A 25633-nucleotide genomic window follows, 5' to 3' on the forward strand; every position below is an offset into this window, starting at 1 on the left:
CTATGTAGCAAGGAAGTGCTCAGCGCAGCAGTCTCCCAGCCAACGTCACACACAAGAAGCTTCCACTCAAACTTCTTGGGGTTAATAGCAAGCAAGAGATCAAGACTTGGAAGCACAAAAATTGTTTGCCCATAAAATTTAAATAGCCCTTTGCAGCAAATATCATGGCCATAAATAGTTGGGATTGGAATGGTGTTCTACTGATTGATTACCTACTACCCAAAACTTACAACAGTGGGTGCCTGTCGTGCATTATTTGTGTGTAGCCATGAGAAAAAATAAAGAAAAACATCTTGCTCCTGCATGACAGTGTTCTGGCCCAAACATACGAAAACATTCTGTACATAAACGTGAGCTTGAAGCAGGGCTGCCAACACGAAAAGTCAGAATTTCCCTATCTGATGCATGAAATTTCTCTATTCCTGTCGAAATTTCCCTCGTTTGTCCAAATAATTACATAATGCTAAATATTTGTTGTTTTTGTCATCAAGTCCATTTTTACGATGAGAAATATTATTACATAGCCTTTACACCTCACATTTCACAAAAATTTGTTCTGTGGGCTAAAACCGTGGCCAAACAAATTGGCAAGGTGAAGTGTTACTGGGAGAGATCCAAACTGACAAATGAAATCCCATCTTTCGCTTATATGTAATGCACCTCATCGGAACATGTACTGCTTCAATAACTTCTTTTTTGCTAATTTTTGCTGAAAAATATTGTTCGAGGGCTCTAGTGTTACGAGATGATCACAGAACAAACCGCCAAACAGCTGGAGGTGGTAGCCCAAACATAGCCAAAGCTGCTGATATTCGACGTTATCTTGGAAAAAAATATAAATTACCTTTAAAATTCCAGCTATATACGGAACCCAATGTTTCCCTCAAACTAGCAAGATTTTCCTTATTCCCACTTGGACCTGAAAATTACCTTAATCTGAAGAAATTTCTATCGAGTTCGCAGCCCTGGTTTGAAGTCTCAAAATTCCCTATCTATTCACTGTGCCTCATTCCAAGTGTCATCTGTTTGTTTTGCTATTTGAAGAAGCACTCTAGAGAATTGCAATTTCATGATTATGATGAACTCGTAGCAGCTGTTTAATACTGTTCACAAAAGTGCAACTAAACTTTGGGAAAGTAATATTTGAGTAAAGTTTATTCATGGGGTGGGCTGGGTTAAAAAATAATGTGTTCTTATTTTGTTTAATTAAGGCATCAAATCAGGCTAGTTTGATAGGATTCTTTGAACAAACAAAATTCAGCGCTAAAACAAGAGACAACGATAGGAGTACGCAACACAAGTGCTGTCTCACAACCAAAATTTTATTCAGATTTACCTGGAATATGCACACATACAGAAGAAAGGGAGAAAAAGAAATACATATACTGCAACACAGCAAGAAGTCAAGTAATTCTGTGTTGTGGTACAGTAGACTTCCATTAATTCAACTCTGGTTAATTCGACTTTTCGGTTAACTTGATCTCGACCGAAGGTCCCGGCCAGCGCCCATCCATTTCTGTGTGAGCAAACTTTCATTATTTCGATTCTGAAATTGGCCTTTGCCTGATAATTCGAACCTGACCAGTCAGCATGCACGTGCTTGACTCCTACTATGTAGCTCCATTAGTGACCCCTTTTAATGGCCGGCGAAGCTAGGGGCGATGAATACATTGAACACGCATCATCTCTCTTCAGAAGCGCCTATTTTCAGCAAGCCTATGAATATTTTCAAGTAATAGGTGTAGCTCACAATGTCCGATTACTATTTGCCCGATTCTAACCTGTGCCATTTTTTTTTTTACCACGACAATTGGGGCAGAAATTGCCTACACGGCGCAATCGGATGTGAAACCTTTGTAGCGTTTGTATGCTTTACTGCATAGCACGGCTGTATTGCGGTGTAGCGGACATAAGGAAACTTGCCACCATTGTGCAACACATAGTAGACCCTTGCCCATTTTTCTTTCTACATCATCGGGTGCGTGTTATGTTTATATTTTGCTTAGGAGCTTCAATGCCATTTATATGTTAGTTTTCTACTTTGGACTCAGAAAGCACGCATGCATTTGATTCGGGGGCGTGTTTGAATCAAGTAAATACTGCTTAATTAATCGGCACTGTGTTTTGGCGTTGTTTTCTTCATCTTGTTTAATTCGACCCGCTGGATAATTCGATCAATTTCGCCGGTCTCTTCGGGGTTAAATTAACAGAAGTCTGCTTTATAAGTTTTTTTCCTTTTGTATGTGTATGTATTTTGGGTAGGTACGAATAAAATTTTAGTTGGGAGATGGCACTTGTTACATGCACTCCTATCTTTGTTCTTCACGTTAGCACTGAGTTATTGTTTTGTTGGCGGAGTTCTTGTGCGTGTATCAAGCTTAGAATTACTATAACTTTTGTAAACAATATCTATGCAAAAGGGTCAACTTTATGTGCATCCTGCTTGATGTACTGAATAAATATCTGATTTATCAATTCAGAATGAAGCTGTCTATATTTTACACTGCAAACATTATTAAGATAAATGTACCTTGATTTCCATTTGATTTTATTTACCAACACGTAAAATTCAGTTATACACTTTGAAATGGTATTTGATCAAATTTGACAATTTTTTTACATCATTGTATATTGGGACCTTAAGAAAAAAGCACGCTTTATGGCCAACTATGTATGCTATTTGAGGTACTAGGGTGGTACCATAGGTGAGCCTGGGTGTTGTAATATCAGCAGTGTTTTGCAGTTTGGGCACTACTAAATTAGATGTCATTATATGTGAGGCAGAATAAATGGAACACATGAGTGCATATTGGTAAGAATGTGTGGCAACTGTCTACACTGGTTAATCTGTGTGTTGCAGGTAGTCTGTGTTGGCATTGCAGCTTGAAATAATTTTCATCTGTTTTGTGACACATATTACATCTGCTCTTTTTTGTGCATGTGCCCCTTTCAGCTGGAGAGTCATATGCCCACCAGCATGGCGCAGTTTTTGTTGAGACTAGTGCTCTTAAGGCCACTAATATCCAGGAACTTTTCATGGGAATTGGTGAGTAAAAAATATATTGTGTAAAAGTGAGCACAGACGGACTATTCCAGCCACAAAATATTGTCATACAGTCGAACCCGCTTATAACAGCCCCTGTTATACTTTTCTTTCTGAGCATGCACAATTTCTCAATAACCAATACCTGGAAGAAAATTTTGGATTATTTTCCAGTTTGATTAGAATGAACTGAACTGTAACACAGCTGTGCCACTGCCAGTTGGCTTGTAATATGGGATACACATCAGAAGCTTTGCTAGCATGTATGCCTGGAAGTTGACGGGAGATGATCAATGCATAAGAGAGTATTTATGGTGATCTTTGGAACTGTTTCAAATTTTAAGTTCCCTACCTTATTACCTTGCACACTGTACCATATGCACTGAGAACCAAGTGCCTCGTTAAAGGGCCCCTGAAACGGTTCAGACAAATTTTGTAGACGTGTAGGGTACAGCTTAAGTAGAACATTCGCACCACAATTTAAGTGAAGTGTTACGTATTAATGGAGCTACAAGCGATTACAAGTTACCCTCCTCCTCCATGCTTTTCCTCCTCAACTCGTTCGCCGAGCGATCGCGGCTAAGCTCTGTCTTTACTGGTTCTGTGTCACGATGCGACGTCACATTGTCCACTACCAGTTGCTTTGGAGCCCGCCCCCACCCGTGCAAAACGTCTCCGCTAGCGGCTTGGCCGTCAACCCCAAGTGAGAGCTATCGAAGCAGCGTGCGTTGCGAGCATTCTGTCGTAGCGCCAAACATGTCTGGTATTCCGGTAATCACACATTAGCAGAACGTTTTGACCGAACGGTGGAAGCATAAACACTCAAGCTGATGAAGGAATTGATGAAGCGTAGACGTGCGTGAGCTGCCTGATCGGTCTCCACGGTCCAGCCACCCGTTGGCGCAGAGCTTAACCAGCCAAAGAAAGAGCTAATATTGCTCTAACCAAGTGTAAACATTTTAAACATTACCAAAAACAATGTGTTAACGATTACACTCCTGCGAAAAATTTACGCCAGCAGCAAAGAAGAATACTTTTTGTTACTGCTAATGTGTGTGGTTGAGCTCTATGCCACCAAGTGGCTGCACTGTGCAGACCATTCACATTTGTGCTTCTGTTCATCCCCTGAAACGACACGCAATGGGACACGGCCAGGCCCTGTCCCCTTGCGCTTGCGTTTACCCTAATACCGGACTCGCGAAACGCTATTGCATTAGTAATCTTCCGGTGTAAAGTGACGGCTGCAATCGCGCAAATCCTGGCGCCCATCGGATAGCGGCTGTCCAATGCGCTGCAGCCAGTCCGCTCGTCTACTGGCTTGCAGAAGGACACAATATCGCAGCTTGACCTATTGCCAGTCGCTACATTTGCAGTCCACAACGCAGCAAAGTCGAATCATAGCGCTTGCGAAAAGACAGACCGACACTGACTGCGGAGGTCTCGTCAAAGACGGAGCACGTTGTAACACAAGCAGATGACACTTGCAGTGTGCCGGAAGTGCTTAAGCGTACTGAAATATTGTTCTTGTGCATTCTCTTTATGTTACTTACTTTTTATAAAAACAAATTAACTAACATTCCAACTATTACGAACATCATTTGTTTACCATAAAGTTGGAAAACTTATCGACCACGCACCCTGGTCAGCAAATCAAATAGCTCGCCCCACTGACGTCATATGGGTAGGGGTGGCTTAAAATTTCGCCGAGCAGTGTGCTGCGATTGGCGGCGATGTCCATTTTTAAAACCTTATAATAAATTACATGCTTTACGCGGAGCACTTAGATGTTTCAATTAATGATCAGAAGGACCTATTCTAACGACTCAGTACGTTTGTAGAAAATCGTTTCAGGGTCCCTTTAAAGACTGTATGGCCACGTGCACAAGTTTAACATAATCTTCATTTTTTATTTCTTAATGGTTCTTGAAAAGCTTTAAGCACTTGCTTTATTTTAAATTATTTTTTTCCAGCTTGGTTTTTGAAGTGAGTGTCAGTTTATTGTGGCTACTCGCACTGATTGTGTCCACCTTCATTTGCACCAGACTTAAAGTGACAGAGGTAGTCAGTGCAGTAGAAATCCAGAACGGAAGCATGAGCTTAGTGGACCGAACTTGTGATGGAGGTTACGTATAAGTTAAACTGTTAGCGTGCAGTACAACTGCGTGTTCCCCTTGCTAGGTTGCATTCCGTAAATGTGCAGTTAGCCTCCCAAACCTGATGTATCATGAGGCCAACACTACTAAAGATCATAGTTAGCAATTTCTGGCAATGAATGTGATTTGTTACATTCAAAAGTTAATAGTCAATCTATCATCTTGTTGACTGCGTTTTGAGTTTGAGGACAAGTCAGCCCTTGGCAAGGTTCTCTTATAGCGATCACTTTTTACCCCATGACGGAGTTGTAAGGAGGTTGAGCTGGTGCAATACTGTAGAACCTTCTTACGGTGAAACCACAAGTTGTGAATATACAGGTGTAATGAAGAGTAGCCGCTGCCCTAAATAATCTTGTACAGACATCCATGTATTTTACTGCAATGAGGAAGCCTATTTACTATATTGGTATGTTATTAAGACCATTGCGGGTTGCTTCCAAAAAGCCACAGACTTCTGTATTGATGTTTCTGCATCTGACCGCAATAATGATTGTGCAGTCCATAGTGATATGCAAGGTCACAAACTACTATCAAGCTTCATGCATATAGAGGACTCTTACATCCTTAAAATTTTGTGCAGTATTATAAACCCCAACAACTGGCGTACTCATCAGACAATACTCAACCGAGTCTTTCACGCCTGTGCTGCCATCAAAAATCTGCTGGATGGTGATGACGAGGTTACCAAGGAAAAGTGAAGGGGAGTCAGATTACCGCAGCTTTTCACATAATCTGAGCTGTGAGCAATGAATGCAAAAAAGACGGGACAATTTCATCAGCCTGCTTGTGTAGCTTGAAGTATGTCTAAAAGGAATTGTAGAAATGGTGTTTAAAGGGACACTAAAGGCAAATATTAAGTCAAGCTAATGTGATAGATTAGTGCTCGAGAATCGCTAAGGCATCAATATTATCGCAAACAGAGCCTTAATAATAGAGAAATTGAGGTAAATGAAGGACATGACAAGGGACTCCCCAGGGAAATTCAAGTACTTGCCCGATGACGAAAGCACTCCTTAGTTAAATTCTGTCACTAGTACTCAACCGCTCGTTGCAAAAAACATCATTGTATTGTATTATAAGATGAAATAAAATGCTACTTGTCCAGTTCTATTTTATATTTAGAAAAAAGAACTCATTGTAATTACCCTTGGCATCGATGCAGGTGGTAGAAAGGTTTCGTTTTCGCTCAATTCCGTGCCGCCCACGCTTCAGTGTTTCTGTAATTCAGTTATCGCATAGTGCTGCGCTGGTTCTGCTGGCTCACAAAACTTGCACGAACGGCAAGTAGCAGAGAATTCAACTTCCATGTGATGTCACCCGCCGTGGTTGCTCAGTGGCTATGGTGTTGGGCTGCTGAGCACGAGGTCGCGGGATCAAATCCCGGCCACGGCGGCCGCATTTCGATGGGGGCGAAATGCGAAAACACCCGTGTGCTTAGATTTAGGTGCACGTTAAAGAACCCCAGGTGGTCGAAATTTCCAGAGTCCTCCATTACGGCGTGCCTCATAATCAGAAAGTGGTTTTGGCACGTAAAACCCCAAATATGATCCATGTGATGTCGCGGGATGCCCGAATGGTTTACGCTACTTGACCAAAAAGCAGCTGCAGCGGTGAGTCAACTGCTCTGTCTTGGCGCGGTATCGCCGTCTCTCGGGGGCAGTTTTACTCACCGACGGCTGCAAAGGGTGGTGATGCTGTATGCAACGTCACCACTTGCTCAATTAGGTGGTGGGATATTTGAATTTCAAAAAAGGTATTTGGACCCTTCAGATTCAATTTTCTCGTAAACTAAGTCTCTTCTTGGCACGAAGCAAGCATTGCGAGGTTTCTGGAATGGTATTTAAACAGTCCATGTCGACTTAGTATTTGCCTTTAGTGTCCCTTTAAAGGAAGGTAAATTGAGCTAGTTGGTAATGCTTCATTCTCAATCACAGCATAAACCAAACAACCCCACATAGAGGGCACATGAAAAAGGCATAATGCTTGTGGTGTTAGTTTTTTTGTGTGTGCCTTTTCTGTTTGGTTATTTGGTTTTCATTGTGAGAAACAATGAATGAGAGAAACAGAATAGACCGACATTATTGCAGCATTTCAGGGAGAGTGATAAGTACACCCATGAGCAAATATATACAGACCAGGGATTGCGCGATAAAGCCGATTTTTTCCTCTGCCTGTGAATACATTTTTAAATTGAGGACCGCAGCCCAAACTTGATGTTATAAACTTTCTAGTGTACTCGTCAATTTCAGTTTATGCACGTCAATTACAAAGAAATTTTAGTTTTATCAACGACCCTGTGGTCCGTATACTTTTGCTCACGAGTGTACTTATTGGCCAAGTGTAAATTTACACTGCTTTAAATGAGGATCAACTGTATCTGTCCAAACAAAATTTCTTCCTGTATAAATGACTAAATTGGTGACTGCTATTATAACGAGAATTCTTAGACAGTGACAGTTTTTATGGCACTGATGAGACTTCATTATAAGGAGGTTCTACTGTATTCCCTAGATACAAGCACACCATGTTCATTTGTTTTTATTTGATGCATCTTTACCCTCTCATCTGCTAAAAAAAGTACCCGTTTTATACAGGTAGTTGGGATGACAGGACCTGTTATTTTATGTATATGTGACAGCTTAGATATATGTTTATGTTCCGAGAAGTTTTGCTATACATATATCGTACATCATTTACTTAAAAATGAGTGTTGCCGCTGTAAAAATAAGGGACATAGTCAATTATTTTTGCGAATCAACATATAACTATATATTCTTCATCACCCCCTCTCCCTTTTCTCTGTGCTATATATTTAATTCCTTTAGTCTTGTTTATGTAGTAATGTGTCGTACTACAGCTCACAAGTGTGATGGTAATAAGTCCACCTAGCCATACAACTGTGGTCAGAGTTCTACAGCTATTTCAAATCATTCTATTTGGAGAGAAGGAAACAATAATTTTAATTAGAACTGATGATGTGAGCCTGAAGACGGTACATAGCATGCTATCCCAGATGAGGAGTAGGAAAACAGTCTCAGCTGGGGCTTATTGCTGGCACCCTCTAGTAGGCTGCTTGCAGTTCCACCCAATGAATAGGCTAGTAGGCTATTAAATGGCTGCATAAGGTTAAAATTGTTGATTCCTTGAAGCAGACACAATGTTTTAGTCTGTAGTGCTTTGGAGAAAGCACATTTTTAAAAAAAAATCATTGTAGTTTATGAAAATATTGAATTGACTCAGAGCTGGAACCTTAAACCTTTGTTTGACCGGGGAAATTAGGGACACAAATGAACTCTCGTACATCTGTGGTGCTGTGCTGAAATAGATGTTACTTGTAGTCACTTCTTTGTTGACCTGGGAGGGAGGGGAGGGGGGTATTCTGTAAGAGCTGACCTAGTGAACTGTCCATTTTGGGCTCCATTGATTGGCTGGAGCTGTACGAGTGAGAAGGAGGCTGGCTGTGTGCATCGGTATCCTTCTCGCTCATACCCAAGACCAGCCAATTGGCTCTTCAGCAGCAGCAGAAATGGACAGTCTACTAGGTGGACACTTACGGAATACCCCCCCCCCCCCCACAGTGCTGTCCCTACTTTAAAATCAGCACTGTCATGCACGCACACGTGCACACACACATAGGCACACAAACACTTGCATGCACATGCATGCACCTAAACACACACACGCACAAAAAAAAAACAGCTTTTCTATTTTAATGGAAACTGATTTTTAAAATATAAAATTTAACCGGTGTGGTGATCCCTCGCCATTTGTTCTTTTGTCACGCCGGAAACTAGGTCGTTGAGTCACCTTCATAGTCCATTTACCGATTAACTAACATTGATTAATGAACTTTTGAATTACTGATTTTAATACCAACATTGCAATGATAGCATTGGAGGAGGACACTGCAGGAGGCAAAAGCAATTTATGTGGTAACACCATCCATTGTTAAGATAGTTAGCGACAAAAACTCACCTTTTCTTGCTTTGATTGGTAAACAAGGTGCATGAAGTGTGCTGGAAGAATTTCCCACAAGATGCTTCCTGCCTCATTTGGATTCTTTATGTCAACAGGTTGACCATCTGTGTGCACCTCTTATCTTATCTCACCTAGCCCATGTCTTGGGGATCTACCATCTCTTGCTGTACAAACGTGCAACGACAGATTGGGCACCTCAGCAGGTCATCGCAGCAAGCTGCTTTACGTCATGACAGTGTCGAGAATAACGTGGGCAGTGCTTCCAGTGCTGCCTGTACGCTCTGGTTTGGTATTGAAGCAACAAAACAGGAAGATTTGTTGACGCATACCTTAACAGGGGATGGTGTTTTTAAAATTATGTAAATTTCTTTTGCCTCTTGCAGCGTCCTCCTCCGACTATGGCAAAAACTAATTAACATATCTTTGATGATTAACAAACACTGTTACTGGCTGCTTAACCATGTAGCACCCGACATACTGAAAGAACGAATAGTGAAGAAAGCATTATTGTATTGGTTCAATGCTATTTTTAAAAAACCTGTTTCAGTTAAATTGGATCACCCGATATATTGACTACTACTTTTTGCCACAAGTGTAATTTTCTTTCATGTGCCTAATACTCATTAAACTTGTCCTTCCCATTTGCTTCTTTTTCTTTTCTTTTCCTGTAAAATTAAAGCCATGAAGGTGCCCGTACCCCAAGGAGTACGGCAACCAGAACTGAAGCTTAGCCTCAAAAGGAATGTGAGCAAGAAGTGCTGCTGAAGCTGAGGATTGAAGCCACGCATCTTGGTGCAGAGACATAAGGAACAAATGGGCCTTGGTTGCCGAAGGGCCCATTGCCTTGCTCCTTGTGCTTGAAGCTTGCCACAAGCCTCGTGCATTCTGAGTCACGAGGCTGAACATGTCCACGCTGTTGGAAGTTTAACGCACATTTTGGCCATTGTGCTTGGTCATGTTCCATTTTTGTGCTGTGATGTGCTTTTTGTTTAGCGCTGCAACTGTACATCTTTCGTCTTTCACCTGAACCTCTTGTAAAATATGATACTTATAGTATCAAAAACAGCTAACACTTTGTTTACACGACCTTTCTGTTACTCAGATCTGGAAAGGTGCTGTATCTGGTTTCGCACAGCCTTGTAAAGGATATGCACAAAAGGCCATATGTCGTAAGCACTGCCATGAGGAATTATTCACTTCGCTGTAATTAGCACAAGTCATAGGTCCGTTTTTCATAGACATGGAGGGCACACTGTATACTATCTTTGGGGACACCCCAGAGAAATAAAATACTTTAGAATGGAAACACCTGGAGGTCTTGCTTCTGGGTAGGCTACTTTCTCATAAGTTAAATATTTTGAAATTATTTTACACCTGTGGTAAGCAGTGCTTTCCCATGTCTGAAATTCAGTCACTGCAGTGAACTGGCGGCTTACATGTTGACTGTATACTGGTGTACAGAACTTCATTTTTTAGACGTATATTTGATATGTGTGAAAAGCAAAGTAAATATCGGTGAACACTGTTTCACTGTGTTGCAGTAGCATACTGCAGTTTGCTCACACCATTCTATGGTTTTGTTTTAGCTTAGACAATACATTAGCTTTATTTTTATTTATAAATGTGTTTAATGCCTTTATTTAATGAAAATATTTTTATATAGTAAATCACTTTACTTGTAGACAGACTTTACTCGCTGTGTCTTTTGTGATGTGTGCGTATGGTATCCACTTGATTGTTCATGGCCACTTTCTTGCTACATGCAGAAGAATTTGCTTTTGTAAGTGTTTTGTGATTGACTGTCGCGGCTTTATTTCACACAAATAGCTTGAAGGAAAATCTTGAATCACTCATTAGTGAGGCTCTGAATGCTAGGCTAAACTAATTTTTCTTAGATTCTCTAATGAAAGTTTTTAGAAATGTGTAGTTCATAAGCTTGATAATTCATTTTGCAAGCAACATTCTACCTTGACAGCAGCGCTTTCATGGCTTAATGTTTTAAAGAACATGCCATGTAAAACAAGATTTTTCATAGAGGGGAGTGAGCAGTAGGATGCACATATTTTTGGTGCATTCTGATTCTACACACACGTGTTATCAGGAAAACTGACATGTGAGCCAAGACTCTGCATTTTTCTCTTAGGAACTCGTGACAGTCAGTCAAACCGAAATGTTACAAATGGTCTTATGTGCATTATTGCACGTAGTTGCAGCAAATGCCATCCACAGCAGTGGCTAAGTGCCTATGGCATTGTGCTGCTGAGCATGAGGCTGCTGTGTTCCAGGGGGGTGGAGTGCCAAAATGTGTGTGTACTGTGCTTTGGATGCGCATTAAGAAACCCATGGGGTCAAAATTAATTTGGAGCTCTTCACTACGCTGGCCTTCATAGTGTATTGTGCAGCTTTGGGACATTAAACCGCGCAGTTTAGTTTATAACAAATGCCACAGCCATGAAAGAGCCCTGGGTCTTGTATGAACGTCTGTAAGGCATTAGTGATGTGATGACAATCCTTTTCCATCGGTTTCCTTTTTAGTAAGCACCTTGCTAAATGTTTTGTTGTAACATATGAAGGTTGTCTAATGTTTGTTATGAAATCTGTTAATAGAAATTTTGTTGCATGATTCTGCAGATTTTTAGCTTTAAGAGTGATTCATTCAAGTGAGTATTCCCCGTCAATGTCGGAAAACTAAAGCATTCAATAGGATGGGAAATATAATTGGCGAGATTTAAGGTCCCAAAGCAACAAAAAGGCTATGATAGACATCATAGTGGACAGCTCTAGATTAATTCTGACCACTTGACAATTATTGACACAGCAACTATCTCGGGAACATTTATTTGTTGCTCTGTAGATTGGTTGCTTTTTTTGCACAACTGTGTATTTAAAATTCAAACAAGATTCATTTGTTTTTGTTTGTTTGGTTTTTTCTTAAAAGAAACGAACATTTGCTTGGATTGTTTAGAGTGTAATAATAGAGTAGCTCATGTAATAGTATAACAGTCCCATTTGCTTGTCTCTACATTATTCTTACTACTGGCCACTAAGGGTGATAATGGCTAGGCATTCTCCTGTCTGAGCCAGTGGCAAATAGAAAAAAAAAAATTATAATTTTTTCCAGGATAATTAAAAACTAATATTTTGTCCTTGGTCTCTATATCATTGTACAGATGCCATCAGAAAGGTTGAGAGACTCATTTACTGTTTAGTGTTGCATAGTGTGGTCTACTATTAGAGCCAATACAAGAACACTTAGCTCACATCTCAGGATTTGCCATCTGCAGCTGCAAGCAGAAAGGATGCCTATACTCTGTACAGTACAGCCCACTGTTAAAGACAGCATAAGTTTATAACATGTATAAATTTTTGCATCTGGCAAATATACAATTGCATGGCTTTGCACCACCACAAGGTAAATTGTGGTTGGTGGCTCTGGCGCCTTTCTACACCCCCATGCAGTGCATAGCTTCAGCTAACATTTGCAGCTAGATTGCCAACGATGTGAGAACCGCACATTTGGGTGTTCCCTTTAATAGTGGCCCACACTGTACCAGCATGCCAAGAAAAACCAGCTCTGTTTGCGTTAGATCATGTGCTGCAGAGCCATGTGCTTTCCAACTTGCCACTGAGGGAAATTCTCTCATGCCACATGCTTGTGTGTTCACTCTACACTGCACTTCAGTCTCTGAATTTTCATTGCTGTCTTTTTTGCAAATCATCATGACAAACAGCTTGTTAAGATTCAAGTTTGTGTGTGTATGTGTAAGTTTTGGTACTGTGGTGACAAAATCATGGCAGTTCTTGTTCTTATAGTGGAGATTATTTTTGTCCCATGAAACTGGAAGTTTACAGCCTTCTTCTAGAATTATGAGAAATCGATATTAGAAAGTAATGTTTGAGTGATTAAAAAAAATGTTTTCTCTATCTAAGTGCATGCTCAAAACATTCGTTTCTGGACCTGCCATAGTTGCTTAGTGGATTTGGCGTTGTGCTGCTATAAGCATGAGGTTGCGGGATCGAATTCTGACCATGGCGGCCGCATTTAGATTGGGGTGAAATGCAAAAACACCTGTGGTACTGTGCATTGGGTGCACGTTAAAGAACCCCAGGTGGTAAAAATTTGTCAGGAGCCCCCCACTATGGCGTGCCTCATAATCAGATCATAGTTTTGGCATGTGAAACCCCAGAATTGAAAAAAAAAAAAAAAACGTTTTTGTTAGATTTCCGACAATAGTGGTACTTGACAAAAATGTCACATTGTTCTTCGGTGGCCCTCCTTTGCAGAGGCACTTAACATTATAGAGTACAAGTTGTTGTTAAATTTGCCTTATGTGCACAGCTGTATTCCTGCAGCCAGTGTTTATGCTTACCTAAAAACCACCAGTCAATATGACTAAAGTATTGCCAGCACTTGGAAGATGCCCCATGCCAGCTGAAACCATGAACTTGGTCAGTACATTATTTATATTGAGAGTGCAGTGAGTTTGGATTGTAACAGCTGTAATGGCCAATTGATACTTCTGGGAGCTAGGAAGTATATATATGTATACAGCAGTTAGAATAGTGACAAATATTTTGAACTAGTGTTATCATGTGATAATCTATTTACAAAATATTGCTAATGTGATGTGCTGGCAGAAAGGCAACATTTATAGAACTTTTGCTGTGGTTTGGTTGGTGTTTTTCTAGACCACCCACTGCCTTTTCTTTACTGAGATTTGGTATCACTGCAGTGCTTTGTTTTATGGTTCAAGTTTGTGTTATGATTTTTTCTTTTTGCCTCTTACTGTTTGTCTTAATTTAACTGTTTTGTTTGACTTCATACACAAATCATATTTTTGAGGTTAGTTGCATATCTGTGTAAGCCTTTGTACAGAAAATATAGTATTAGGCTTTTATTAGTATGGCTGTTGCTGATGGTCTGTAGCATCTGTTGTTAATTTCCTTGGGGATGTGTATCTGTATGTTCCAGGCCCAAAATTTGCTGACATTTAAGCGTGCTAGATGACTTGTTAATTATTTTATTAGTAGTGCAGAATCTGTTTGTTTTGGAATTGCACACTGAAGCACTGAAATCATTATTATGCAGCTGGAGCTAGAAACATATATACTTGAAAAACTTCAAGCTGTTTGTCGACTATGCATCACATGCAGCACTCTTGTGGCCACAGCAGGAGCTTAGGTAAGGAATATAAGCATATGCTACTAATGCAAGCTTGGAATTGCAAATACATTAAGGTATTTTTGTCACTAGATATGCAACAGTGCCTTAGACATGTACATTAGTATTTATATTTTTGCAGTACAAACTGAACGGGGCTGTGCAAAATATTTAGAAGATATCGCAAATGTGTAAAAGAGGAGTATATTTTATTGATTACGTTATGGGGGGGTGGGCAAGTGCACTTTTGAGCACTGTTGTCTGTTTTGCAATGAGAGGTTGAGTGCAGTTCCCTGGCTGGCCTTTTTTAATGTGTGAATGTGCAATAAAATTGTGCTGTATACAAGGAGCCTTCATTTATGTGTTTACTGATTGATGGGAAAAAAAGAAAAATATACACACCGGAATACTTCCGCGAACCAATTATATCGTTTCCGCATGACAACAGGTACGTATAAAATGTTAACATACATGTATGCTGAAGAATACGGCTTGCTGAAAGCAAAAATTGATTCATGCATGTTTTCTCGATAATCTTCGAATACTGCAACAGCTACCTAATATCAAGAGCCTCTGCAATATAGCAGGTACTTTTTTTATTAATACGTTTGAAGGCTGTTACTAATGTAAATGAGTATGCCAATAACAGCCGGCCTCTGCAAATTCCGCAAGCTAGTTAACAAAAATACCTGCCTATGATCACTTTAAAAACTGCCGCGGAGAAGACGCTGAATCGATTAATATGCAGCGCGACCATTGACTGGCAGTTTCTCAACATAGCCTACAGGCAATTTGCCTCTCCTAAACAGAATAATTAATGTAGTGCCGATGTGCGAACGATCTAGTTTCATTTTAATCGTGATCGATCTTCGTGACCGTGAGCGGCTAGACATAGGACTAGAGCCGTGCATCGTGCTCTGCCTAAGTACGCATAGCCAGTCGTAGAGAAGCAAAAACTCCGGCAGGTGTCGCGAAGGTCGAAAATGTCAGCTGCTCTGGTTTGTACGAAGGTGTGCGCTTGGTGAAGTAAGGGTGGTGGTGTCGGTGCCGTTGTAAACTTTCTTCTTAAGGCTGTTTGCTAGCGGCTTTAAATATATATTAATCACGATCATACCGTTTTGTGATAGTTCAATGAATAGTATGTTGCTAAACATCGCAATGTGCACCTAGCACCGAAGGCAAAGATTGCAGCACTCGGTACGTTTATTGTGAATATTTCCTTGTCTACTGAGCGTGTTGCTGCGCTAAAAAATATATGAGAAATAAAGAAGTCGCCGAACATGTGTGAGAAAACTTCGATTTTCGCGATCATACTGGTTTCTGATCATTTCGCTTTTGTATAATAAGAGCTCGGACTGTGTTTCAAATGATGGGCTTCGTTGCCCGTACAAACATCGCATTTCTCACTTCTTACCCGACTCTAAGCTCTTCTCCGTGTACGTATGACCAGTCTTTAGTATGATAGGCTGTTATGTTTGTTAGTGTTATCATGGCGATTTCTGTCATGCGATAGCTTGCAGTCATTTTATTTGCCGTGCGCTAATCGCATGCGAGGTCTTTTGCGCAGTCCAACTGTTCCGAGTGTTTCATTTAACACTCTACATTCATATTGTTTAGTGTTTACGGCTTGTTTTCCTCACTATATCTTCTCTGCATACATGTTTTGAGCTGGCAGACCGGATCGTGATTTACAAGGAAGTCTGGCGACTTGCTGCTATCATGTCTGTTGGAAACCGTTTACTCGGATTTCAGAAGTACTGATGAGCTGCTAATATTTTACTGGTCATTTGGTTACATTGTGTCCAACGCCCATTTCCTTATCGTGGCTATTAGAAGACTTGTGAATAAGGTTTTACCCTGGATTTAGTTGTTCCCAACATATGTACTACTACTGACACATGGAATGCACTTTAAAGAATAATTTGATATTGTGAAAATGTTTGTAAAGCCGAATTTACGCATGTAGAACACCACCGAGTCTTCGCACATTTAGCAATCCCATCACCATGGCTATAACGGTGATACGGATGATCGTTCGTAGGCCCGCGCAGAACCAAACTTTCATTGGCGCTCTTTGACGTCAGCTGCGCCTGAGCCAGTAAACATTAAATTACCGCAGTTGCAATACATTACTGTCATTAATAACCACATCATCAAGTGGTATGGCGGTGTTTGTTTAACTATTTATGCAAAACCCGCTTTTCTAGCAGTGTGTTTGTACACAAATGTGACTTATAATGGGCTTATTGAATATGTATTTGGTAGTGCTTGAAGGTGTATGTAATTGCTTTGGCCGGGAAAAAAATAAGCCAAGTGTACTGCAAGACCAATTTCACCTACAGGTTATTGGGATAGTTTTGTTAATATTCCGGTCTTTACGTTTAGTTTGTCAATATCTTCCCTGCTGGGCTTTTCCTCACCATACATTTGGTGCAGGTTCCATGGAAAAAGTTTTGTTCATGGGATTTACGAGCTGGGTGCATAACTTCAAATAGAATCCTAGACAGATGTCTGTAAAAAGTCCAAAGAAAAGGCAAGATCTAGTAAAGCAAGTATTTCTCGCATTTGCCTAATTAGGGAACAACTGTTGTACCTTTTGCCATTGAGATATTATTCATCACAAAGTGTAGTTCAGTTTTCTCTCTAATATCCTCTGAAATTGAATGTGGGGAACATAATCCCTTTAATATTGTATGCTCGGGCACCTTTACTGATGTCATTGCCTTCAGGACCTGTTTGTACAAATTCATAGATGTTTGATTTCAACATTATGCTTCATTTTTGCTTGCAGAGATGCAATGCGAAACCTGTTCTGCCACATTTACTACATGCCAAATAACTTGTCCCAACTGCTAGCTCATCTGTGCACCTGTGAAGTGATCACTCTGGTGGCTAGTCTTAGTTGTGATGAGTTTTGTTTTCTGCTGAATAATGTATATTCCCTTCCGGTGTATATTTAGTGCATTTTACGGGAAGATGACCTTTAGTTTTTACAGAAATTTAAAAAATTGCCTGTGCTGGATAGCATAAGTCTTGTGTTTGAGCTGGATTATTTGAAGAGGTGGATGGTACTACAGGTTTTCCCGCTCAGTTTAATTCAAACGCCATTGAAAATAATCCAGGTGCCAGCCAATTTAATCTGAGCGTCAGAATTTTTAATCCAAGTGCCAATAATTTAATCCAGACACCACCACATTTAATCCCAGCGCCATCCGAATTAATCCGCGTGCCAACTCATTTAATCCTTGCGCCAGCCATTTTAATCCAAATGCCACACATTTTAATCCCAGTGCCAGTCAATTTAATCCTGTTGGAAATTCATTGAGAAACGAATAATTCTTGCAGAAAAGGTCGTAACAGGCATCATGAATGCCATCTATTCATTCATGTGATCACCATATTGGCGCCAGCACTATAGGAGCAAAGTTGCCACGCTACCAGTGCCGTCATGGCTGCTTCAGAAGCACTCCCATGTGTTACACCGCTCGCTCATTTCCTCCTTTTCAAGTTGCATTTCCGAGTGACAAGAGTGACCCACATAAGTGAGTCAGAATCGTGACAAACATTTCGCGAATTGGGTTGCGATCATGACATGCGATTTCCTTCCCTATCGTCTTGCATATCGATCGACATCGTTCGCAAGGGTAAAAACTTGCTCACCATTACTCAGGCACTTGACATGATCACTAAGCGATTCAATATAGCTCATTAAGCTTGTGTCTTGCATACACTCTTATGCTTCCAACATACATATCAAACGAAATGGTTCTCAGAATGTGACAGCTTATTCTTAAGTGACATGACTAAGTCACTAGTGACCTACTCGACGTCACCGCCGTCGCACATCTTCTAACCTGCCTACTAACATATCGAAGGAAATCGTTTTCAAAGCTTAAAAACCTGCTCCCTATCATTGACTCAAGTGACGTGATCACTAATGAAACTCGTGACGTCGCCACCCTTCTCACGTATGCACTATCCTAAACTGCCGGCATGCATATCAAACGGAGTGGCTTATAAAGGGTAATAACCGGCTCACTATCACGCAGCCAATAAGGTGATCACTAGTGACTCACATGATGTCATCATTGTTCTCACCCAACCATGCACTTCGTTTGATAAACATGCCGGCAGTTTAGGATAGTGCATACATGAGAAGCGTGGTGACGTCACGAGTTTCATTAGTGATCACGTCACTGGAGTCAATGATAGGGAGCAGGTTTTTAAGCTTTGAAAGTGATTTCTTTCGATATGTTAGTAGGCAGGTTAGAAGATGTGCGACGGCGGTGACGTCGAGTAGGTCACTAGTGACTTAGTCATGTCACTCAAGAATAAGCTGTTACATTCTGAGAACCATTTCGTTTGATATGTATGTTGGTTGGAAGCATAAGAGTGTATGCAAGACACAAGCTTAATGAGCTATATTGAATCGCTTAGTGATCATGTCAAGTGCCTGAGTAATGATGAGCCAGTTTTTACCCTTGCGAACGATGTCGATCGATATGCAAGACGATAGGAAAGGAAATCGTATGTCATGATCGCAACCCAATTCGCGTAATGTCCGTCACGATTCTGACTCATTTATGTGGGTCACTCTTGTCACTCGGAAATGCGACTCGAAAAGGAGGAAATGAGCGAGCGGTGTAACACACGGGAGTGTTTCTGAAGCAGCCATGACGGCACCGGTAGCGTGGCAACTTTGCTCCTATAGTGCTGACGGCAATATGGTGATCACATGAATGAATAGACGGCATTCATGACGCCTGTTACGACCTCTTCTGCAAGAATTATTCGTTTCTCAACGAATTTCCAACAGGATTAAATTGACTGGCACTGGGATTAAAATGTGTGGCATTTGGATTAAAATGGCTGGCGCAAGGATTAAATGAGTTGGCACGCGGATTAATTCGGATGGTGCTGGGATTAAATGTGGTGGCGTCTGGATTAAATTATTGGCACTTGGATTAAAAATGCTGGCGCTCAGATTAAATTGGCTGGCACCTGGATTATTTTCAATGACGTTTGGATTAAACTGAGCGGGAAAACCTGTAGAACGAGAAATTCAAACACATATTTAATGAATTAACAGAAATTCACTAATTAACTTATTTATTACTGTATGGCACATATTGCAGTTTATGAATTTTAGAACTGAGGTTGAACAGCGCAAATAAAACAAGGACACAAGGAAACAAATAACACAGAGATTTGCTTGTCTGTGGTACTTGTTTCCTGGTGACGTTGTTTTATTCGCACTGTTATAATTATGGGGTTTTTACGTGCCAAAACCACTTTCTGATTATGAGGCACGCCGTAGTGGAGGACTCTGGAAATTTTGACCACCTGGAGTTTTTTAACGTGCGCCTAAATATAAGTGCACGGGTGTTTTTACATTTCGCCTCCATCGAAGTGCGGCCGCCATGGCCGGGATTCGATCCCGCGACCTTGTGCTCAGCAGCCCAACACCATAGCCACTGAGCAACCACGGCGGGTTATTATTCGCGCTGTTCAACCTCAGTTCTAAATATGAACCAACTAGCCTTCATCAAGATCTTAGTAATATGATTTTTAGTTGGTGAGGTTGCAAGACATATTCACTTGAAATTAATTTCCAGGACTCCAGTTTCGAGATGTATTATTTCCGAAAGTGTGGGACGATATATATGGGCATTCGATTAACTTTTCTGCTTCAATGCATAAAAGAGTTGAAAAAATTAAGCGGAACAGTGTATTTTTGTGGGGGGTTTGATGGTGCATATCTCCAAACTGGTGTCATTCTGGCAACTTATTCCAAGTGTAAACGCCTTGCAAACTCACCAGCTACAATTAATAATTGCAATATGTGTTGTAAAGTAATTAAGAAGTTAATTAGTGAGTTTTTGTTAATTAGTTGAATATGTGTTTCCATTTTCCTTGCAAGTAATGTCCACCTCTCTGAATAATCCTCCAGCTCAAGCACTAGAATTGTGTTATCTGCGATACACAATTTTTTTTTTAAATTCCGTAAAATTTCAAAATGGTCACCATGTATGTCAGTTGCTGCACCTGTCTAAATGTTGAGGATTCTCTAGGAAGTTCGTCGCACTGTCCAACGACTGCTGTCTTCTCAGCAGCAGAAGCAAACGAGTACATAATACCTGCTGTCGTATGGCCAAAGTGTAATGTTATTGACAACTGATAATAAATGTACATGGTTGTTGTATACCTCAGAACTTGATCTCTGCAGCTTTTTGATAAGACTTTCAGACGCTCTGCTGTCCGATAATAAGATAACGTGGCACTGCCATTGACAAGTTGTTGTCGTGACCTTTGTCATCGCCCAACACTAGGGAGGCTGTCAAGGGCTTGGAGCTCTTAGTTCGTGTGTCCTCATACACTTTGTGGGAGTCGGAAGAGATCTGTCATTGTAGCCCTTTGCTTTTTCTGCTCTACCTGAACCCTTGTGTTGTAACTTCTTGCATTTCAAAGCACATATTGCAATGGTCATTGCTCATTATCGGTGAGGATGAATGTGAGTAGTTTGCTTTCATATTTTCTTTCATACTTCCTTTTTGGGACATTTATGATTTGATAGATGTTTAAAAGGCTTAACTGAAGTAACTTATTGAGAGATGGAGTGCTAAATCACAATTCTAGAAAATATGTGCTACAAATGTAAGTAATTTCAGTTTCAAAGTAGCCTGAGAAGTACAATAAATTATCTCCATAGCTGCTACTGTATTGACAATGTGGATCACACTTTTTTTTGCTTTCTTTTTTGTGACTGATTTATGGTGATGCAGTCCTGTAACTTGTAAGCCATTTGTCGTACTGACAGAGCAAGAAACTATTGTTGGCTCATTTCATTTTCTTTGCACTGAGATGCATTGCGCACGCTTTACTTTTCCTTGGATGGAAAATATTTTATATAGAGGTGAGCAAATATAAACCTTTTTAAATACATATTGAATGCATATAGTAAGTTTCAAATATCTAATCAAATATTGAATAGTCAAACATGGGGCACATACATTTCCGGCAGAAATATATATTTTGGTATAATTGGGCGCGATGCCTATATTGACCAGTGCAAAAAAGACTGCTAACAATCAGGTACAAAGGACCACATTTAAGCATAAGGTCACCAATTGTCATTAAAAAAACTGTACAAATAGCCTCTCAGCATTTTTAGAGCCTGGCTACAAAGAAACTTTCCGATGATGAATGGCTTCTGTATGACTAGCTTTCCTAAAACACTAAATAAATGGTTACCCCTCCCCCCCTCCAAAAAAAAAATGAAAGATTAGAAGTCGAAAAAGAAAAATTTGGCAGTTTTGCTTGAAGGCGCCTCAGAAAGCTGCCGTGGTTAGGGTGCACTTCTAACAACATTTGCAGTTGCCGCATCTCAATTGTGCATGAGATGAAACTGAAGGAAGCCATCGGCGTTGGTAAGCGCCCCAAAGAGAGGATTAGATAAATTTACCTTGATGGTTAGAGTTTGTTCCTCCCAGCGTAGTGTGTGCACCAGAATGTGGTTTGCACACAGATGCTCGGCAGGAATGTTAATGTGTGTGAGCAAAGTGTGCATGCCAGCAGCAGAAGCCAGAACTATGCTCTTGCTCCTGCAGAGCCGATTGAGTGCAGTGTTACTTTGCATCCACTTGGTTTTGATGTTTTTGCAACCAAACACACAGCGTGTCTCTAAAAACCATCTAACCCTCCACGTGCAGGCCGTGTAAATGCATTGATACGGCAACAGCAAGACAATGCTATATTCAGTTTAGATTCAAAACTTCGAACATTTGCCCACACCATTGTTATAATATTTGGGGGGATACTGTAAAGTTTTCATTATCAACTTAAATAAAGATAGAGCAGACTAAAGCATTTCCTCTTCATACCATTATTTTTCTTTGTACTAATAACCGTATCAAGATAATATTAGCAGAAGCTTCTTTCCCTGCTTTTTCTTTAGCAGCAGTTGCAGGGTGAATGTCTTCTAAAGCTAATTTTGCCTCCTAGTGTGTAAACCTCAGCATTATGTTTCGCTTGCCTTTGGTGGCTGGAGAAACAATACATTATTCTTTAAAAAATGATGTGCAAGCTGTAGTATGGTTGAAATGGTGATTCAGGTGTGTTCTTTTAATCAGTGTTTATTTTGGCCCAACAGTAGGGTGGTGGTGTACAAATGGAGAGCAAGCTATTATGGCAGTCATGCTCCAGAAAGCTTTGCTGTTTGAAGCACTCATCCTATTTGGGATTCCTTCTTGGAAATATGCACTCAGTTCTTGAATCTCAAATTTTGCTTTGTTTTGCACACATGGTAGTTTGAATTTTCCATTGGAAGTGCAGTTTTTTGATACATAGACATTCATGACATTGACCATTCATGTCCAGATCTGCTGGACTTGCAGCACATCCATCCATTCTACTAGTGTTTCTTGCGTTTAAAAATATAACTATTTTCACAATCCTGAATGCAAATACAAGATTCGAATAGGAGCTTACAGTCTATTTCATGTCATAACTTTGTCTGTTTAATGCCACCTGTGTTAAACTTGTGTCATTGTCTTACGTCCATCTATTCTCTTGTGTCTTTTGTTCTATGTGTGCGACTTAACCACTTCCCCACAATGTGTTTTTCTTTTCAATTCAAATTCTTTCACATTTGTTGTTTCCTTATTTGTTTTCTTTCTAATGGGATGTAGTGTGCCTTACGTTGTGGGCACATATGCTTTTATAGGCTCCTGCCCTACCACTGGATACGTGATCTTGCCATCTGTGTCACATGAAATTATATTTATGTCATGTGAAATTATTGCCAGATGTGATTGATTGGTTCAAATATCCTTAGGACAACACTGAAGCAATACTGTAAACAACATAGGTAACTTTCATGGAGATTTAATTTATGCAGGTTTTATTAATATCTTACAGTTTGTGATTAATTATTGTCATGAAACCATGTTGTATGTCACATTGTATTCCATATGGCACTATACATTCTTCTGTTTTGCAGAATTCAGTATCTGCAAATTACTATAGAATTGCAGATTGGGCTTAACAGAGCTAAAAAATAATAAATTATTTACAGTCATTTATGCCATTGAAATTCACTATAACACATGGCTGAACTTGCAGGCAGAGCAGACCGGCTTGGTCCTAAAGGGATTGACTGCCATCTTTATGCAGCCAAGATGCGGTAGAAGAAACACTGACGTGGGCAGCATTATGGGCCAGGCACACCCAACAGGAAGCACGAGGCGGCGGCGGTTCTCGTCGTTATGCAGGCCTTTCACCCCACACAGCCGCAACTTGAGTGCCACCTTCCATGTACTGGACACAGAGCTACGCTGGGAACTCCTGAACATCAACACTGCCACAGAAGAGGAGCTGATGACACTGCCAGGTGTCACAAGATGCATTGCACGCAACATTGTTGACTACCGTCAAGCCATCGGGGGATTTAAAAAGGTTGAAGATCTGGCACTGGTTTCTGGTGTTGGAGCCTCGCGTCTCCAAGTATGACTATTTTATTGCTTGCTTCAACACTTTTGATTGACAAACCTAACTGTGTAGGCCAGATGGAAATGCTTTGTTGCTTAGCTTCAGTGCTCAGTTGCTACCACCTAATTTTTTTCTCTTCTCTAACTAATGTGTTATATGCCCTGGCTCCAGTGTAAATCTGGACCATGGATATGATATGAAAATACTTCAGTGATGTTTAAAAAAAAGACCAGTGGCATTAGCTAGGATTGAAGAACTAATCTTGTGTTCAGTATCTGGTTGTCGTGCCCATTATGATATGTGGGCTTCTTGGAGGAGAAAAGTATTACTCTGTTGTGTTGATGTACAAGACAAATTAGTTTTACTGAGTTAATTTAAACATAACTTTCTTCAGAATTGAAAATAAAACGAAATTAACTGCTAATTAGACAATGTGCATCACATGCAGGAAAGCTGTTTATGCTGCAACACCCATCGTTATATAATGCTGCCACCTGTGGAAACCTTAAAGAAAAGAAAGGCAGAAAAAACATTGTGGTCGCAGGGAGGTCCACCAGCTACCACATAGGTGGAAGGTGGCAGGGTGGGGCTTTCACACTTTTGCACTTTTTGTGCTCAATGTAAGACAAACTAATGTAAGTTCAGGTGTGAGATTTTAACTGTGTTTTCATAATAAGAGGTGTCAGAAACTTAGTTAGTCACTGCTGCACAGCATGCTAATTTAAGATTCATGTTAGTGTCCCTTGCTTTGAAAAAGAAATTGACCTGTAGGTAATAATTATGGGCCAAGGTCAACAGACTGCATTCATTTGCTGTATTTGGTGTAAAGGTTTCATACACTGAGTAAATTTTTATGCTTGTTCTAATGCAACAATGAAAATGGTACTTAGTTTGTGACTGATTTAGAAACTTATGGCTTCTTTATTGTGGGCTCATTCCGAAATGCCTCCAGAAATGGATCATTCTCGGAGCATTCTGGGAGCTCCCAGAACAGGATCATTTAGAAATGCTCCCAACATGCTCTTGTTAGGGCTCACAAGCCCTCATGGCCTTCCAAGAGCACTTTTCGAGAATATTTGAGTGTAGCTGTTCACCCACTTAAAAGTACCATTAATGTAGGACATATTAAAAGAAAGCAGAAGCCTTTTATGCCATTTGATGCATATTTTACTTCCAGTGTTCTGCATCTACAAAATTATTTTCTCTGCACTAAATGGAACAAGTGAGTGCATTGTTTGTGGAGGGGCTGGTGTTAACCTTGCTTAGATGTACCAAAACTCCTGCCCACTATGTGTTATGTAGAACTTGAGCAGCACAATTCTTGGGAGCGTTACCTTTTAAACTTAAAATGTTGATTTCTTAATTGTTGGTGCAGTGAAGACTGCTTTCTTTTTCTCAGGTTTTTCGATCTGAGATCACAGTGCGGCGTGGGCCTCCGTCCTCGCGCTCCCCACGAGTGGGTGTTCCTCAACGTAGCCCCTTGCGAGATATGGAGTTGTATCGGCTGGTGGCACCCCTGAGCCAACGGCCGTTGGCTGCCCGCATTGAGACGGGCCCTGTGGGTTCCTTCTGGGTTGCTCTTTGGAACCTGGCTGGCCTCACGTGTGACAAGGCATCTAACCTAGGAGTGCTCGAAGTAGTCTGCCGCACTGCCCTGGAGAATGGGTTTGTGTGCATTCCTCTCAAGCTGCGGTATCTGTAACTTTAGCAAGTCCTACCAATTAAAGCATGAACGAATGAGTAATTCACTAGGCAACATAATGTGCCTCTAGCATTATCAATAAGCTTTTCTTGGAGAAGTTCTTACAGAGA

General features: G+C 40.6%; 2 protein-coding genes across 12 annotated transcripts in view; both read left to right on the forward strand.

The window, feature by feature from the left end:
- The window catches only part of LOC142558564 (ras-related protein Rab-31-like), a 32039-nt gene extending 17348 nt beyond the window's left edge, over nucleotides 1-14691 (forward strand). For 4 of the 7 annotated variants that reach the window (XM_075670730.1, XM_075670738.1, XM_075670701.1 and 1 more), the window contains 2 exons: nucleotides 2954-3046; nucleotides 9270-9815. In XM_075670730.1, coding sequence (XP_075526845.1) covers nucleotides 2954-3046; nucleotides 9270-9407 — 231 coding nt within the window. In that variant the 3' untranslated portion in view covers nucleotides 9408-9815. Of the gene's footprint in view, nucleotides 1-2953; nucleotides 3047-9269; nucleotides 9816-9853 lie in introns of those variants that run through there. The other 3 variants (XM_075670745.1, XM_075670714.1, XM_075670718.1) reach the window with 2 other exon arrangements.
- Nucleotides 14692-15310: 619 nt separating this feature from the next.
- Nucleotides 15311-25633, forward strand: part of LOC142558599 (endonuclease/exonuclease/phosphatase family domain-containing protein 1-like) — a 75707-nt gene continuing 65384 nt past the window's right edge. Inside the window, exons 1-3 of one of the 5 annotated variants that reach the window (XM_075670762.1) lie at nucleotides 15311-15532; nucleotides 23456-23836; nucleotides 25221-25486. In XM_075670762.1, coding sequence (XP_075526877.1) covers nucleotides 23501-23836; nucleotides 25221-25486 — 602 coding nt within the window. In that variant the 5' untranslated portion in view covers nucleotides 15311-15532; nucleotides 23456-23500. Of the gene's footprint in view, nucleotides 15533-16070; nucleotides 16090-20647; nucleotides 20847-23455; nucleotides 23837-25220; nucleotides 25487-25633 lie in introns of those variants that run through there. The other 4 variants (XM_075670780.1, XM_075670787.1, XM_075670755.1 and 1 more) reach the window with 4 other exon arrangements.

The sequence above is a fragment of the Dermacentor variabilis genome, chromosome 1 (genome assembly GCF_050947875.1).
Source record: "Dermacentor variabilis isolate Ectoservices chromosome 1, ASM5094787v1, whole genome shotgun sequence".
NCBI lineage: Eukaryota > Metazoa > Arthropoda > Arachnida > Ixodida > Ixodidae > Dermacentor > Dermacentor variabilis.